This window comes from Lacerta agilis, chromosome 1 (assembly GCF_009819535.1).
Source record: "Lacerta agilis isolate rLacAgi1 chromosome 1, rLacAgi1.pri, whole genome shotgun sequence".
NCBI lineage: Eukaryota > Metazoa > Chordata > Lepidosauria > Squamata > Lacertidae > Lacerta > Lacerta agilis.
In genome coordinates, this window is record NC_046312.1 from 73,839,712 (window position 1) to 73,857,993 (window position 18,282).

Consider the following 18,282-nt stretch of genomic DNA (forward strand, 5'->3'; position numbering starts at 1 on the left):
CCTCATAACTTACTACAGATGCTGGTTCTCCATCCACTGAGCAGCACTCCCTTTGCAGCACAGGCTTTGACATAGGAGGAAAGGGCAGCACACATACAGTCCTCACTCCTTTCACAGTTGCAGGTATCAAACATACAGGTCTAGGAACACAGAGAATAGCCATTAATATTAACTCTCCCCTTCAGGGACATTTGCTCTTAAACTTTCACAGGCAGAACTCATCTATGAATTTAATCTTAAAAAACAGATTTATGCCTCTATATATTTCACACTGCTTGCTTTAAACTACTGAGGACCTGGGGGTTCCTGGGAACCAGCTGTTTACATGTTAACCTCTTCCTCAGAAGTTGGCAAACTATGTGGCCAACCACACAGAATGGAATGAGGAGATGTTTATATTCAGTAGTGAAGCAAGAAGTGAATATGTAGGGTTACATGATATGGGGACTGATAATATACATTAATGGCAGAAAGTCTGGCTGAGAGTATAAAAGGTAAAGGGTCCCCTGACAGTTAAGTCCAGTTGCGGATGACTCTGGGGTTGCGGCGCTCATCTCACTTTACTGGCTGAGGGAGCTGGCGTACAGCTTCCAGGTCATGTGGCCAGCATGACTAAGCCACTTCTGGCAAACCAGAGCAACGCACAGAAACACCGTTTACCTTCCTGCCAGAGCGGTACCTATTTATCTACTTGCACTGCATGCTTTCAAACTGCTAGGTAGGCAGGAGCTGGGACCGAGCAATGGGAGCTCACCCCATTGCGGGGATTCGAACCACCAACCTTCTGATCGGCAAGCCCTAGGCTCTGTGGTTTAACCCACAGCGCCACCCGCGTCCCCTGGCAGAGAGTATACTGAAGCCCTAGTGTTGCTTATCCATTCTGGCAAGTTTAATCCCCCCCCCCCGAGTTACATTCAGATTCTCATTGGTACTTCAAAGAAAGAGAATGTATAAAGTACCGTGTGGAAAGCAGTAGGCTCTACTGCAGAGTGGCACTTCTGAAAGGGTCCATTGCTGTCCGTCAGCAGGCCGCACCAGTGTGAAGCATATTTTTCTGTAAAAGACAGAGGGCAATGTGGTTTTATACATATTACTGCAGAGGTGGGCAATGTGTTTCAGCCCAAGGAACACATTCCCTTCTGTGCAACCTCTCAGGGACCTTATGCCAGTGGTGGGCAGGGCAGAGCTACAAACGTCACCTTTGTACAATAGTCTAGTTCATGCATCCCTTTCTATCCTCCACCCAGGCATGTAAGAATTGCTATCAGAGTTTGAGGACCTATTCCAGCCAGTCAATCAGAGAAAATACTGTATTAGAATTTGTTCTCATTGTTAACTGTATCTTTCTGCCTTCCTTCTGCATCATATAGTTGTGCTTGCTTGCTCAAGTCACCTATAATCTGCTTTAACCCGTCATCTTTTGTCTGCCTTGCAACTTTTCTCTAGTGTGATCTGGATAATGTGATCTGGATAATGTGGAATAGTCTGCAATGATTGTTCCAGCTGCACAAAGCCTTTTTTCTCTTACAGGGAGCCACTGTCATCTGAGAGCCGGTGTGGCATACAGCAACAAACTATGACTTAGAGAGTGTGTGTTGGACTCACACACCCAGCTTTTAAGATCCCTAGGTGTCCAAAGACCAGTCACATTTTCTCAGACAAGCTCACCTCACAGGGTTGTTGTGAGGATAAAATGGGAGGGAGAAGAATTAGGATGCTGCTTGAAGGAAGGGTGGAATATAAAGGCTTAAAAAGTCAACATTACCTTTATGTCCTTACCAGCCCTATACAAGGGCAATTTCTATCATACAATAGTTAATATTTTAGAGTTAATGTGAGTTTCTGCTTAAAAAATAATAATTCTAAAGGGTCTTTCTAATTAGGCTGTTGGTTAAAGAGTGTCCTAGGAGAAAAGCTGCAAAATATTTTCTGCAGTGCACATACCATTTTCTATGCTGAGAGTACATGGGTTCTCGAAAATATTTTTGATGTCGGGACAATTGGCCTGTGCTTTCCACGTGTTGGCAAAAGCAGCTGCAGTTCCTTCTACTACTCCACTGGCAGCTTTGAAGTCATCTGCTTGGACACTGTTGAAGTTTCCACAGAGACCTGGGACAAAACCAGGGGGACTTTAATAATAATAATATTTTTATTATTTATATCCCACCCATCTGGGTGGCTTACAGCACATAAAAATGGTAAAACATTAGACATTTTAAAAATTCCCCGATACAGGGTTGCCTTCAGATGTCTTCTAAAAACCAGATAGTTGTTTATTGCCTTGATATCTAATGAGAGGGTGTTCCAGAGGGTGGGCGCCACTACCAAGAAGACCCGCTGCCTGGTTCCCTACAACCTCACTTCTCACAGTGAGGGAACTGCCAGAAGGCCCTCAGAGCTGGACTTCCGTGTTTGGGCTGAACTATGGGGGTAGAGACGCTCCTTCAGGTATACTGGGCCAAGGCCGTTTATGGCTTTAAAGTTCAGCACGAACACTTTGAATTGTGCTCAGAAATGTACTGGGAGCCAGTGAAGATCCTTTAGGACCAGTGTCATATGGTCCCGGCAGCCACTCCCAGCCACCAGTCTATCTGTCACATTCTGAATTAGTTTAGTTTCTGAGTCACCTTCAAAGGTAGCCCCACATAGAGCACATTGCAGTAGTCCAAGCGGGAGATAACTAGAGCATGCACCACTCTGGCGAGACAGTCCACGGGCAGCTGCCCTGGACACAGAATTGACCTGCACCTCCATGGACAGCTGTGAGTCCAAAATGACTCCCTGACTGGGCACCTGCTCCTTCAGGGGCACAGTTGCTCCATTCAGGACCAGGGAGTCCCCCACACCTGCCCACCTCCTGTTATCCCCAAACAGTACACCTTTCTTGTCAGGATTCAACTTTAGATCCTTGCAATCCTTCATACAGTATCACAGTGATTTCAGTGAACATTTCCTCTATGTCTTAAGACTAATGACTAATAGACTCACTTACCACATGTCTGCTCTTTGTGGGCAGAGTCCAAGCGTACAAATAATTGCATGATGGGCACGAGCTGGATTTGTAACTGGAGGCCAAAATTTGATTCCACAATGATGAAGAAGGATGTAGGCCTGAAGATGGTGACATTGGCTGTCGAAGTGGAATATAATGAGTTTACCAATGGGATCAAACATTTCATCAGGTGTCAACTGACGATTCATATGGCTATGGCATTTGCTACAAGGGGGAGGGTACGAGGGTGTTTGCATTTTGCATACTTAACAATGAGGTAACAGCTGCTTATGCTAAGCATATTAACCATTTCCCCTAGTAAATAGCCTTCTAGCATAAGAGAAAAGTCTAAAATTCTAAGAACATCATAAGAGCCTTGCTGAAGGTATCCCTCATGTTGAGAACAATAATAAAGTAGGAGAGTGAAGAATGATGAATGTCATAAAAAGGTAAAGGGACCCCTGACCATTAGGTCTAGTCGCGGACGACTCATGGGTTGCGGCACTCATCTTGCTTTACTGGCCGAGGGAGCCAGCGTACAGCTTCCGGGTCATGTGGCCAGCATGACTGAGCTGCTTCTAGTGAACCAGAGCAACGCACGGAAATGCTGTTTACCTTCCCGCCGGAGCAGTACCTATTTATCTACTTGCACTTTGATGTGCTTTCGAACTGCTAGGTTGGCAGGAGCAGGGACCGAGCAACAGTAGCTCACCCCGTCGCGGGGATTCGAACCACCGACCTTCTGATTGGCAAGCCCTAGGTTCTGTGGTTTAACCCACAGTGCCACACATGTTATCTCTAAAAGGAAAACTTACATGCTGAGATAGGCAGTTGAGAAAGGATCATATTCACATACACGACCCCAGTAGACTTGATCACAACTACCTGGCAGAGGAGAAAGGTGAAGATAATGATGAACAGGTATGGTTAAAAATATCATATTTACCACAGGAAATATCTGCTTGTTTCCCTGTTTCCCTACTCTTTTCATGCACATAAACTGCCAACAAAATCCAAATTGTATTGCATCTGTAGCAGTGAAGCCTCTGACAGCAGCTGATTGTGCTGGAAATGGACTGTTCATGAATGCTTCAACAGCTCAGGAAACAAAGCTGCTAGAATGTCTGGAACAGCTTTTATGAGGGAAGGGACAACTGTCAATTTCCTCACACGGCTCTCTATGGATCAGAGCAATTTTGTGGGGCAGTCCGGAGAATGGGAAGAATCACAAGGCGATAAGGAAGCAAAGGGAGGGAGGGAGAAACCGGATGCAAGTTAGTTGAAGAAAGGGAGCACTAGGCCAACAAACAGTAACCAGAGGAAAGGATAGATATGGGGAAGGAGACTTGAAGAAAGCAGCATTGGAAACAAAGAAACAGGAAGGGAAGGGAAATGTGCAAGGAAGGAAAGGTGGAGGGTTTGAGGTTGTGGGGCAGTGGGCCTGCAATATTATGAAATCTAGACTGTGAAAGGACTTACTGTAACCTAGAGGGGAAATGAGGGCCACACAAGGGGACTGAAGTTCAGCTGGTTTATTGTTAGGAGCAGTAATTGAGACTAGGAGATAAAACTGAGCAGTTCTACACATATTGCATAAGACTGAACATATTTGCTGTTTCACTGGGGGCAGGGGGAGTGCTTCTATAAATCAGTGTGTAATCAGGGGGAGTGCTTCTATAAATCAGTGTGTAATTTAAGCATATATTTGGGCCTTGTTTTCCATACTTACTGTCTCTCCTCCACCTATGCTGATGGCGATGCCTTTCAGGCAGGTCTCGGTGTCTGTCAAGCCACACTTTCGAATTTCTCCCAGAACAGTGAAGGCATTGCTGTCACAGAGCTGGAAGTGAAGAATACAGAGTGTAGGCAGCATGCAATGCCTGGCTTTTTATATAACCATTACTGCATGGCTTTTGAGCTAGTTGGGTTGTTTATTTAAAATAATGATAGCCTGCCCTTCATTGTCAATATGGGGCAACTTCCCACAATTAAAACAATATAACGTCGTGCTTACAACACATTGCTAACATGTTTTAAAAAACAGAATATGATATAAATAAGACTAAAACGTGATAATTTAACCATAGCTGTCAACTTTTCCCTTTTCTTGCGAGGAATCCTATTCGGAATAAGGGAATTTCCCTTTAAAAAAGGGGAAAGTTGACAGCTATATAATTTAACAGGTCAAATATCATACCGAGCTCCTATGGAAGATTAAGAGCTTGCCTAAACAAACATACTTTACCTTGCATTTGAAAGGCCAGGAAGATCAAAGAATTGGCATTTCTCTTAGAAGGGTGTTTCACAGAACAGGAGCCAATGCTGTATAGGGTTTATCCTTTGCTCCCATTGATGTTTCCTTGCAAGGAGCTAGCACAAGAATAGGGCATCCTCTCCATTATCTTAATGGGCAAGAGGGCTCATGGGGTAAAAGAGCTCCCAAAGTTTTGCTGGACCAACACCAACACCTCCAGATGCTGCTGAACTACAACTCCCATCATCTCTGACTGTCTGGAGGCCACAGGGTCCCCATCCCTGGTTTAGGGCTTTATACAGGGGGTAATCTGAGGAGAGGTGCTGATTTGAAGTGAAAGCTTCTGGGCTGGATGTAAACTAAATTAGTCATACTTTAACCCCATTGAAAATAAGTCGTGGCTAAACTCAAGTCCCATTAATTTAATGGGAACTAAGTCCAACTAGCTTAGTCTCAATTGGCCTTGTGTGAGATGAGCCTTGTCAATGAGGCTGTGTCAATCAGATGTAGCATACACATGAAATCCAACAGGGACCCAGACGCAGGATTTTCCAGGCCCCATTCCATCTCCCCAGCCACTAAAACACACTCTATGTGCTTGGTTTCCCAGTCTGAGGAATACACCGCAATACTTAAACAGCAGTGAATTAAACTAGTCTTCCCCAACCCAGTATCCTCCAGATGTTTTTGGATTTCAACCAGAGCCATGCTGGCTGCTGCTGAAGGGGATTGTTGACCAAAATATCTGGGTTGGGGAAGGCTGAATTGAACTGTTGCATATGAAATCCTCAAAGCATGGCAACTGCAGTTCTTTCCTATGGGACTTTTGCAAAAGCCTGCTGACTTCAACATACTGATTTTATGTTGGACTCTTTGCTGGGATTTCCTGTGTATAAAAAATTACTGTTGATGTCAATAGCTTAATTAAATCAAACCTTTTCCCTGTGACATTCTAACCAAGCCATTTCGATCCCTGCATGTGGGGATTTCTCCAATGCAAAACCTCCCCAAAAGTTAAATATTGCCTTTTGGTTACCTTAGTTAAGACATAGCTGCAGTCTCCAAAGACCGAATAGCGTTTCTCATCAAATGTGGAGATGTGGGAGCCTCCTTCAACAGAGCACATTCCGGGGCAGTCAAGGCTGACACAGGCCCACTGGCCTCCAGTACATGTACTGAAGAGAAGAGAGTGGTGTGCATCAGGTGACAATGTACACAAGGAAAACAAAACAAACAAAGAAGAAAAGTATGATAACTAAAGCTAGGTTATTTTAATACACTTATTTCCCTTTCTTTAAGTACTGCTGTAGGGTGTGGTCTTTTATTAATGAACAACTTTTCTGTAGGTAATCTAATGTTCCTTGATGAGATATAGCAATGTTATTAACTGTTTTTGAAAAGACGTTGAAACAATAAAGAAGAAATCATAACCCCTGTATTCCTCAAGGCTTCATATTTCAAAACACACTGCCGAAATGGGGCCCTTTGGTTAATTTTGGAATAGAAATGGATTGATGTTGCATATTTGAACAAAAGCCTCTTTAAACCTGCATCTCCTTCATATACTATATGAATGCATTCAATGGGCTTTTAAAAAATAATAATAATAATATGGGGTTTCCCCCCGCCTCCTCCTTCACAATTACATTAACCTGCTCCTTTAAAAATCCTCAAATATCTCCTCTTCTTTGTGAGTTTTGATGTCAAATATACCTGGAGGGATATCCTAGAAACAGTATATCCTTTGAATATGGATACCTGTACTTGACATTCAGCCATATTAATTCACTCATATTAATCTGATGCCTGTCAGTTGATGTTTTTTCAGTAATTTGTAGCTTATTTTATGAATTCATTTCATTTCATTTATAGTCTACCTTTCTTCTGGAACCCAAGGGAGCATCCATGTGGCTCCATGCTGCAGTGTTTTAGCATTTGACACAACTGACACTAAAGTATTAAACATCAATATGGAGATTCTTTTTTTAATACCACAACATTCTACACTTGAGTCATTATTCCCATCACATTTATTTTTTAGGCAATAGGAATGAGCAGATGTGGGTGTCTTACCATGCAGTGCACTGGGATGCGAAAGAAGCTCCAGGAGAATAAGTGTCTCCATTGTAAGTACAGTGACAGTCCTTCACAGCGATGCAACCAGAGCTGCTTATGTCATCGAACACAGTGCCTAAAAGAATAAGGAGGTAGGTTAGGTATCAATTTCATTGTTTTTAAGATCTGTGAGGCACATTACACCGTTCCACTGACTTTGGTATTGTCATGCCAGACTCCTGATGGCAATCTACCATTTTCCAGTAGCTCGAGAAAGTGGCATTGTGGGAGCTGCATTATGTGGGATGTAATCCACTGGGAGCAGTCAAGCACAACATTCCTTGTTTTGCTAGAGTGGACATGCAAGGGAATGTTTGGTCCAGCCAGTCGAAATTTCCTGTTCCTCCTGGCCTGGAGCATCCTTCCTTGCATGTGACTAATAGGTGAGCATGACCTTTCCAGACCTGGTAAAAGGCCAAGTCATGCTGCTACCTTCCCCCTTTTGACCTTCCCGTTCATCCTGTCTGCTTCCTGCATCACCTGGACTGTACTACTGGCTGCCAGAGCAGTCCCCCATGTTATCTCCCATATGGGGTAAACCTGTTTGTACATGTATGTAACTTTAAGCCTAAAGCCTGCCTTCAGGGATCACACTGTGCTCTGCCTGATCGTGAGTAAAACTACTGAATCTGAAGAAGTGTGCATGCACACGAAAGCTTATACCAGTAACTTAGTTGGTCTCTAAGGTGCTACTGGAAGGAATTTTTTAATTTTGTTTCAACTATAGCAGACCAACACAGCTACCTACCTGTAACTAAAACTACTTTTTGTTACTTATGAATAAGACTGTTGTGTCTTTATTCTTTTAGGAGGGATTCAAAAGGGGTCTTACCAGGAATATTGGAACATATCTCAATCTGGGCAACCCAGATTGAATTATTTATTGTCTTAAGAAACTCACATGAGTTTGCAACCAGTTTTCTCCTGCGTAAGAAGGGGGATGCACTCTGCTAAGTGAAGAAACTTGCTAGCGCATTTGGGAAGGATATTAAAAATCAATATATCCTCTCCTGCCATCCTCAGCATTCCCACACATTAAACACCTGGAGGTGTGTGTGTGTGTGTGTGTGTGTGTGTGTGTGTTCTTGACCAGGTTTGCTTTGTTTTAATAGCATACAAGCTACCATGCTGGATCAGTTCGTTGAGCCATCCAACTGAACACCCTGCCTTCATAAAACTTGCCAGTCATTCAGTCTCAGCAAAGTTCCTTTTCCTCTTTCTGTTAATACTAGAACTAAGCACTAAGCATCACCCACCGAAACTGAAAGTTACTCAGAATAGCACCAGCACTTCAGCATGGAATAAATGAATACATGCATTTTTTAGAAAAAACGAAAAAGAACAATCTTTTTGATTGTATGTATTTCTATTTTGCCTTTCTGCAATAGTGTTTATGACCTTTCCAGCAAGAAATATTAAAAAATAATTGAAAACATTTAAAAAATAAAAATAAAATATGCAAAGAAGTGTGCATATATTAAATTTTTAATTTGCCGATACACAAAAGCACTCTATATAGATATATAGAAAGAATAAGATCACAGAAGGAAAATAAATCCAAAGCGGGGGGGGGGGGAGAGTAAGAACCACCCTTAATTTTCATAGCAGAGGATAGCAATCATGACTATCTCATTTAAAACTGTAACTGAGGAAGCTGTTTTCTATGGAAAGCTATTTCTTAATACCTGGAGCCCCTGCTGTCAGCCTAATGCATGTGTTTGTTGACTTACCTGGGGGACAAAAGCAGCCATCTGTACAATGGTCTTCACAGAGCTGGGACCTTTCAGGATTGGTACAAGTATTAGAACAGGGGGATCCACATTCCTGGTGCACCATATTGAAAGGGCATGACTTGGCTGAAAGGAGACATGAATTATGAAACATTAGATTACCCGCTATGTAAGTTTTGTGTTTGTTGTTTTCTTGAGGTGAAATTGCTTTAAACAAATGGTCTTTTATGTTCTGGTGAGGGGTTTTTTAAGCAGGAGTATGGAAAACCAGCCCAGTGAGGGGAAAATTAAGAAACTGGGTATATGTATACTAGGCAGGGACAGGAAAGCACAATACATGAAGAACTATTGCACCAAACAGGGAAAATGTGTGTCTTCTGCTGCCCCAGAGGACAGGACTAAATCAAATGGGCTAAAGCTACAGGGGTAGATTTCAGTGGAACAGGAGGAGAATCTTTTTTTGATGGAAAGTTCTATTCAAGAATGGAAGCCATTGCATGGGGTTGGAGAGTTCCCTCTCTCGCTAGAGGTCTTTAAGCAGAGGCTGGGCAACCATCTGTTGGGATTACTGGATTTCTGCATCAAGCAAAGGATTAGGCTAGATGGCCTACAACAGTGCCTCCCACATTATGATTTGATGAGTCTGATCCAGAGAGGCAGAAGTGCCTTTCAGAGATACTTACCACACAGATCTTCTGTCCTCCATTCCATTGGCAGTCCACCAGCATGGGCACATTGCCGGGAATATTCAGCAAAGGTGTTGCAAATGCAGTAATCAGTGGCAGACTTATCACAGCTGCACAGGTCTTGTATGCAAGCATCAATGTAATCTTGTACTTCAACCAGTGCATTGCAGCCCATGAATGCTTCACCAGTCAATACAGTTTGGCAGACAGTACTCTGGAAGTAGGAAATAGACAGTGTGTGTAAACAAGGGGCTTCGTAAAGCACCAGTCAGCTATTGAACTAGTACTGATTTTTAACCAATGATATTTGTAAGTTAGCATTTATTTCCAAAAGTTCATTGTCTCAGTTTCTTCTACATTCCCTGAAGACAAAGCAAAGGGAAAGAAAATATCAGATCTCCCTTAAAAAGAAGGTACAACAAAAAGAATCCTTACAAACTCCTGACTGCAATTGCTTGCAGCTGAAGGGGAAGGATCTTGGCATTCTTCAGTGGGTCCGTCCATCTTCTGCATGTTTCCAAACTGCACCGGATTCAATTTGATGTCTGCAATAAGTATGAATAGCATTATTTTCAAAATGGTCATCCTAAAATTGTAGTTAGAGCAGGAGTAGATAGGGTAGAGCCAACCCTACCGGTCCAGGGTGGCACAGGCCACAACTTTATTTGCTTTATGCTAGATAAGTTTGGGAGATGGATGCAGAAGCAAGAGCTTGAGCCCATGAGGTGACAGCCAGGTCAACTGCTGGAAAGATATATTTTATAAATCTCCACCTCTACCCATTTACCCCAAGAAAGCCCAGATTTTTGTCCCATACCTATGCATTAACAAGTTGTGATTAATCTAACAGTTATAGTTCCCACTAAGGTCATTGAGGGAAAAGTAAAAACACCCACATCTGTCTGCATCATCTTGTTGGCAATCCCAACCAAGATGCCTTCCTGGCCACATCAAACCAGAAGTTGTACAAGATCCATGGTGAATTCCCTGCTGAATTGGCTGTTATCCTTTAGGACAGGTGGGTAGGAGCATATGACTAAAAATAGAATGTAGGTCTGCCCTCTTTCAAACTTCCATGAAGGAATCCTACCCATGTCTGCCTTGAAAGATCCTGCATCCCAGACTAGCACCACATAGTGGCATAGGTCAGGGAGACAAGATATAGCCAGGTCAGAAACTTGGAGGGGGGTGTTCTCTGCTACATCATTACTCTCCTTGCTTGACACAAACTCAGGAAAGGGCCATAGCTCAGTGGTAGAGCAAGTGTTTTACATAGAGAAGGCCCCATGTTCAATTCCTGGTGTCTCCTGGTAGGACTAGAAGAGAACTATGTCTGAAACCTTAGAGAGCTGATGCCAGCCAGCATAGACAGTGCTAAGCTAGATGGGCCAATAGTATAAGGCAGCTTCCTATGTTTGTCCTATGTTAGTCTTTAAGGTGCTACTGGAAGGATTTTTATTTATTTTTTATTTTGTTTCGACTATGGCAGACCAATATGGCTACCTACCTGTAACTGGTCCTATGTTCGTATATTCGAAATTGGGAGCCCCTTTCCCACATTGTAAAAAAAATAATAATCATGTTTTAAAGATGTAATAGACCATTTACACAATTAGCTACAAAAAGACAGGGAAAACAAAGACTGCAATTTTTGTAAGAGATCACTTCAGCAGACGAGCCTTGGTCCTTTTAAAATGCCACACAGCCTTTCACAAGTGTTTGCCAAAATAAACATTGCCGTCTTACAAATGAACTTTCAGAAGCAATAACAACAGAACTGCCAGTGTGCGTTTATGTTTTTGTATACTTACTGTTAGAAACAAATTCATTGAAAGTTGAGATTCCATTGAAGTCTCCACAAAGTCCACAAGTCTGATTAGCATATTTCTCATTCAGTTCAAGCTAAAACAAATGGGGAAAGCAAGAGATAAGTATAGTGAAAGCACAGAGTGTTGAATATGATGAATAAAAATGAGAGCTGATGGCAGGTTTTGCATGAGAGTGGTGAATTACTGATGTATAGATGAACTCAATATTTAACCTGACTGAGCTAATTTCGAATGGCTGATTTTGATTACTCTCTATTCTTAGAACAGTTCCCCCTTCTTCCTTGAACCCTTCCACACCACATCATCTTCCATGTTGGTCTGACAGGCTCCCCAACCCCCTGGAACAGATTTGAGTGGGGGCATGTGGGGCTGAAGAGAGAAGAGGGAGATGAAAGGAAGCACACTCATCACTTCTGCCTGGAAGAGTGTCTGGTTAGTGCAGCTCTGCCTCTTCAAGTTTTGATCCAACCCACTGAATTAGGATAACAACATGATGAAACATAATGACCAGACCACCAAAGAAATGATCCAAGCGCTCAAGAGAGCAATAGGATATACCGTATTGAATAATCATTCCGGTTCACAATATCAGGCATGACTTATGAAGTCACTCATGACTAAACTGAAACAAAACAAAAAAAAACCCTTTTTAAAAATCCCAAGAGTTGTAGCTATCTTTACATTTCACTTTTAAAATAGTCTGAATTTAAGTGCTGGATTGTCCTTGTGCTTTTATCTTCTAAACTGTGCAGCTCAAGACCTTTCTCCAAAAGATATGCACTCAGGAATGCTGATTACATGAGAAAAGCGATTCATTTTTAGCAACGGCTTTCTTCTTGTTTCCCTGCTCTTTACTAAGAAGAAGGTAATCTTGCATTAGGCAATCTTCAATGCCAGAAACAGACATTTTTACCTAATTTCAAAATTTGTTTTTACCTAATTTCAAAATGAAATGGATGGCATCATATCTAAACTGCAAATACTTTTAATCACCACTTACTTGCTAACAAACACAAGATAAATAGTGTCATGGTTGTTCATTACAAAACAGCATATTGAGCATTCATATTCTTACCAGAAGGCCATCCTCTTGGTTCCACATGATCACCAAGCCTAGCTTGGAAACAATTTTCAGGTAACCTGAGACTGTCTCCATCAAGATCCCCAAGTGGCTGTAGGGCAGCTGGACACTGGAGATAAAGCAAATTGCAACTGGAGGTGGCAAATAGAAAACCTCTCGGTGACAAAAACCTAATTCATCTTTTTAAGAACATTCATGGCATCCCTTCAATATAAACAGACACATGGTTCAAGCATATGAAATACCCCATTCTTATATAACTTGAAGACTGATGTGGCCCAGGTCTAACCATGACTATTCTCATGCAAAGACGCTTTTCTCTTAACACTTTCACTTATAAATCAGCCTTATTCCATCACTTTAGGTGCCTGATGACAAGATCGTTGCTCTCTGACACACTGGAGCCTGTGAACTACAGCTACAACCAATAAAAGCTGTGGCATTTATAACCCACCTTGGACTATGCATAGCTGTTTGCTCGGGCACCACACAGCCACTCTGTGTTGTTGGCTCCAATAGCATTAATAAGGTCGTTAGCAAAGTAGCTGAACTTACTGTTCTGCATTGACAGTAATGGAGTGTGGGGTCACTTCAATGGCTGCTCCATCGATTTTTATGATGATATGGCTGATAATGGCAGCATTCTCAACCACAGAGCGCCTTATTTGGATGTTGAAGTCTTCATAATCAGATTTGCAGTGGGAGGAAAAGACGTAGTTGCAGGTGCCAGGGAAATGGTAGATGTCCCCGTCAAAGGTCTTGAAATGGAAGTTGCCCCATGTGCTACACACTCTCCCATTGTGAGCAGAGTTTCCGGCTGTGGATTCAAAATAACCTATAAGGTTCTACCCAAATCCTTTGCTCACCCACCCACCCACCCACCCGCCTATCCATTCATCCAAGAATCATCCTCAGTTTATCTTCAAAATCTACATTCCTATAAAATACGGCCACATGATATTCTTTTATTTGCTCTTGATCTGTTGTTTGACCTTGAAGGGAAGCCCATGGGTTGTTTCCCTTTCCCTTGTTTCTCTCTAGTTCATTTCTAACTGATATGATACTAAGGTTCAGTTTTGCAATCTTCCTTTCTGGAATACAGCTGCTAAAGAGCCTTTGAAGTGAATGGAACGGAACTTGAATCAGTGGGAGGCATCCAACTTCTTGCTAACGGAATAGTTCCGTCAGGGAAAGCATTTCAGCTTGCCATATGGAATAATCCCCCTCTCCTCCACCCCACCTCCCCACCCGCAATCTGGGCACTCTCCCAACTCGCCAGAGCCAATGGCAGTGGGGGAGGACACAGCGGAGATGGGGAAGAGGGGAGGGGGGAGGGCCCCATTGCACAAGTGGAAGTGGCATAGGGCTGCCACTGATGGGACTCATTTGTGGAATTTCGCCCAGTGAGTGGAAGATTGTTGTCTAAAACACAAGAATGTGTTTTTTGGTCCACTTACCTTTCACAGCCAGAGTTGTTCTCATGGAAGGGATGATGGTCACAGGACTACGAGATGGTGTGACGAAAGCTGATGGAAATAAATATGATTACAGCTTGCACCAGAATTTCCATAATGAAATAATAGAGAGTCAGATATCTCCTAATCCATTTGATGACTAAAGCTCTAATGCAGTTTTCCCCTGCCTGGCACTCTCCAGACCTTCTGAACTACAAGTTCCATGATCTCTTACTGTTGGCCTTGCTGGCTGGGGCACTGAGAGATCAACTATGCTTCATAATTCCCCTCTTTTTTCTATTCTAGATAGTGTGGCTTTTAAATGCAAATTCTAGCGAGCTATTAGAGGATTCTAAGGTAGAGGCCAAGTGGCTGGTGATGAAATCCTGAGATTTGTCATACTGATAGCCCAGTCCTGTGCATAGTTTACCTGGAAGTGATTCCCCAGTGAGTTTACTGAGATTTCTTCTCAAGTAAGTAGGCACAAAAAAAATTCTTAACTACGTAAGTGTTCAGGTATGCACATGAGGAAAGTATTGGTGTCACACTACCTACCACTTTCTGCAGAAATCAAATGTCAAAAGCGTTCTGTCAGAATTGGCACCAAATACAACTTGTCAAAATAACCAAAATGGTGCCAACTTTACTCATGTAATGAGGCTTTTCTCATGTGGAGCATAACTTGAATATGATACCAGCCTCTTCCAGGTAAAACTAGTCACATTGGAAATTAATTGCTTTCCCTTTGCGTTGTGAAAGGGCATCACATACACTGCGAGCAAGGTGAGAGGGATTAAATCCTTTCACTGTGTTTGGCTCTCAATATAAGTGGAGGTAGTGGAACAAAATGTGATTATGTTTTATGGAATATCTTGTTTCTGAACTTGCATACAAAGAGATTTGCACTGAATGTATCTAGGTATAACAAACAGCAGCATCTACAGTACAATAGCATGGTCTTGGTCTAGATCACATGTAACATGAAGCCATTGTATGTTGAATAAGAGTTGTTTGTTTGAATATTCAAAGTTGTAGTCAAACAGATTAAGCATGGTTTGTTTTCTGGTAACAAACTATGACACACCATGGTTTGTTGTTGGCTTTTCAGCCATGGCTTATTTTAACAAAGGTTTGTCATTTTGTCCAAACCCAGCAGCCTTGCTGCTTTACCTTGGTTCAGTTGGCAATCCTGCCTGAGACAATTGCCAAGTTACAGAGGCAGAAGGCTAGAAACAAAACATACGTTGGGAAAATAAACAGTGGCTTGCTTACTTGTCTATGATATGTTGTGGTTTGTTAACCTAGCCATGGTTTAAACAAACCATGGTTTAACTGTATATGTAATTATAGCCGTTCTGTGTTGCTACACTGAAGTAGCAGTTCATTAAACCTGGTGTGAGAGGAAAGGATATCAGCATTTGAGGGTTTCCCACAGGCATCTGGGTGGCCACTGTGAGAAGAGGATGCTGGACTAGATGGGCCATTGACATGATCCAGTAGGTTCTCCTTGTCTTAGCCTCTTTTGTCATTTCTGAAATCTCATTATGGGCTAGCCATGATGCAGGAATTACTTCCAGATATTTCTACACCAGTGTTTGCCCCTTTGCAGTAAAAACATAGATTCTGTTCAACACAAGGGCTATTGCAACAAGAAGAGAGGAGGAAATAGCAGGTTTCCTCCCTTCCCACTAGGATCCACCAACACTTGTAGTTTATGTGCCATTCCTTTGCAGTTTTTTATGTAAGAATTTCTTTCTACACTTTGAAACATAAAGCTTTCTACAGTTCCCCCAGAAAGTCCCTCTTTTCTGTGTTGTTGTTTTTTGCAATAAAATATAAAAAATAATGAGATGCAGAAAAGTTATAAAAAAAATAGTTAGTGCAAAACTGTGATGTTTGGAGCTTTGAGGGTTAAAGAAGCTCAACAGTTCGCTCCTCTCACAGGGATGATGTCACTACATCCGGGGTTATCTGCTGTATGCAATGCCTTTGTGATTTATGTGACGCACCGTTTATTTCCGAGTCAGTCCTGCTTTCACTTTTGAGCAGACATGTCTTCCGTGAGCCCCGGAGAGGAGCTCCATGATTTATATGCTTGTAAATAAAGCTTACTTGCTTTAATCAAGCCAGACTTTGTGGGAGTTTAATTGCTGGCACGAAAGGCACACATACCGTTTCGCAAGAAGAAGTAAGAAGTAAGAAGTTAGAAAAAACTCTGCAAAAGCACTGGAGAAGCAGGAGAACGCAGTGGAAGCGTTGCTGGACACCACTCCAGGTGCTAAACTGGTTTTAAGGCTTTTCCAGTTAAAACCAAAAGCCTCACAAAAACTTAGCCTGCTTTTAAAAGCAATACAAAACTAACTCTGTGTATCTTGGATGATTCAAAATGTGAATAATTTTGATCTTTTATAGCTCCTACCATAAATAGAATACAGCATATGAAATGAATACCATAGTTTATTTTAAGAACCACTTTGCTTATCATTTGCAAAACTTATGTCAAAGAAATTTACCTAAGAATTCTTTAATTCTATTTAACTGGGTAATATCTAAAGTTAGTCATACTCAGAGCTGACTCATCGATATCAATTGATGTAAGTAATTAAGCCCATAAATTTCAGAGGGTCTACTCTGACTTCGTTGGCTATTCCCCATAGTTTGTAGGTTGCACAGAGTGTGAAACCCAATTAATGTTAGATTAAGGCAAAGCAAGAGATAATCACCCATTTTTCAGAATAAATTTGATTGTAAATTGCACAAAGTGATGAAAGCCAATGTTCAACAGCACATTTAACTCTTCCATTGAATTTAAAGAGGCTTTACAGTGTTTGACTTTGGCTGGGTCATGAGCTGTGTTCCTTTCTGAATCTCTTTAACTTTGGCTTCTCCCTGTCAGTTCTGTTACTTTAGCTAAAAGGGAGCCAGTTTTTAAGCATATTACATAAAATGGACAATGTGCAATTTATTGTAGAAAGGGAGGTGATCTTGCCGGTGAGCCATGCAAACAGCTTTCTCTAATTATTCAAAAACACAATCTAACATTCTTAGGTATTTCCAGAATGCTAAAACTGCTATGCACATATGCTCGATCTGTCCCAGTTGGGAGTGATGCAGTTTAGAACTTCTAAGCACAAAGGGATTATTAAATGTCCCACTATCATGGGTGTACCGCATGGGTGTACACCCATGCTCACACATAATATATTTGTGTGCTGCGCAAACACCTATGCTATGCAAACATAGTTCCAGATTAGATACCTGCCTAGCATGAGGGTGTTTGCTTGCTCTTTGACTGATGGAAATTAGCATAATCTCAAGATAAACAAAACTTTATCCACTGTACACTATCTAAGAATCAAGCCTTAACACTCTACATGTTCCCAAAGATAACAAATTAATAGCTTGAGGAGCTCAGTTTTCATTTTCAGAGCAAAAGGGAACAGGTAAAACTCAGAGGGGTGTGCAGTCAATCACTTTGTGAGCTAAAGCAGAAAACCTTTAGCTTCAGTATTGCCTCATCTCTGCCTACTAAGAGGCTGGGATAGAAAAGTATGTAGGAATTTAAGGCAGAGACCAAGGATATGGGAAAGGCGGAAAAAATTATGGCTTGGCAACTGGCATTGCAAGCATATCTGGCTAGCCCTGGAGTCCGAATGAACACCTACGGTCATCATGTGTCGGCTGCACAGAAGGATAGTCATAATTTGACTGCTGCTGCTGTTGATCATACTGCTGGTCTTCATACTGGGATTGCTGGTCTTCATACTGGGATTGCTTAACCTGGGCGTTCACTGTGGTAACAGTTAAAACAGTGGGAAAGGAAGAATTACTATAGACTGCAACAATTCAGCTAACTAGCAAATGGCAAAGGCACAGGATTTGACCAAACTTTAATTCATTTCTTCATTAAAAATATTTTTGCCCAGCCCATCAATTTAACAGCTAACAGCCAAAACTACATACAAAACATCATAGGTGGGGGAACTGGCATCAGCTCAACATACAATTTTCAAATCATCAACCAGTCTCCTAAAGCTATTGATTTCCTTCCTCTTTCAAAAGCCCAGTTAAACAAAGTTGTTTTTAGCATGCTGTCTGAAACCAAGAATGGAAGGGGCTATGTGAAATTCTCAGGAAAGGG

General features: G+C 41.9%; 1 protein-coding gene across 2 annotated transcripts in view; it reads right to left on the bottom strand.

Annotated features, from left to right (window-relative positions):
• The window catches only part of MUC5AC (mucin 5AC, oligomeric mucus/gel-forming), a 57,845-nt gene extending 39,917 nt beyond the window's left edge, over positions 1 to 17,928 (bottom strand). The window contains exons 1-16 of one of the 2 annotated variants that reach the window (XM_033155362.1): positions 17,807 to 17,928; positions 14,145 to 14,213; positions 13,243 to 13,504; positions 12,682 to 12,796; positions 11,589 to 11,679; positions 10,213 to 10,322; positions 9,775 to 9,991; positions 9,092 to 9,217; positions 7,320 to 7,437; positions 6,283 to 6,421; positions 4,722 to 4,832; positions 3,808 to 3,877; positions 2,993 to 3,130; positions 1,945 to 2,109; positions 960 to 1,054; positions 14 to 140 (exon numbers count right to left, since the gene is read on the bottom strand). In XM_033155362.1, the coding sequence (XP_033011253.1) occupies positions 14 to 140; positions 960 to 1,054; positions 1,945 to 2,109; positions 2,993 to 3,130; positions 3,808 to 3,877; positions 4,722 to 4,832; positions 6,283 to 6,421; positions 7,320 to 7,437; positions 9,092 to 9,217; positions 9,775 to 9,991; positions 10,213 to 10,322; positions 11,589 to 11,679; positions 12,682 to 12,796; positions 13,243 to 13,504; positions 14,145 to 14,169 (1,909 nt within the window). In that variant the 5' untranslated portion in view covers positions 14,170 to 14,213; positions 17,807 to 17,928. Of the gene's footprint in view, positions 1 to 13; positions 141 to 959; positions 1,055 to 1,944; positions 2,110 to 2,992; positions 3,131 to 3,807; positions 3,878 to 4,721; positions 4,844 to 6,282; positions 6,422 to 7,319; positions 7,438 to 9,091; positions 9,218 to 9,774; positions 9,992 to 10,212; positions 10,323 to 11,588; positions 11,680 to 12,681; positions 12,797 to 13,242; positions 13,505 to 14,144; positions 14,214 to 17,806 lie in introns of those variants that run through there. The other variant, XM_033155352.1, reaches the window with a different exon arrangement.
• Positions 17,929 to 18,282: the final 354 nt, after the last annotated feature.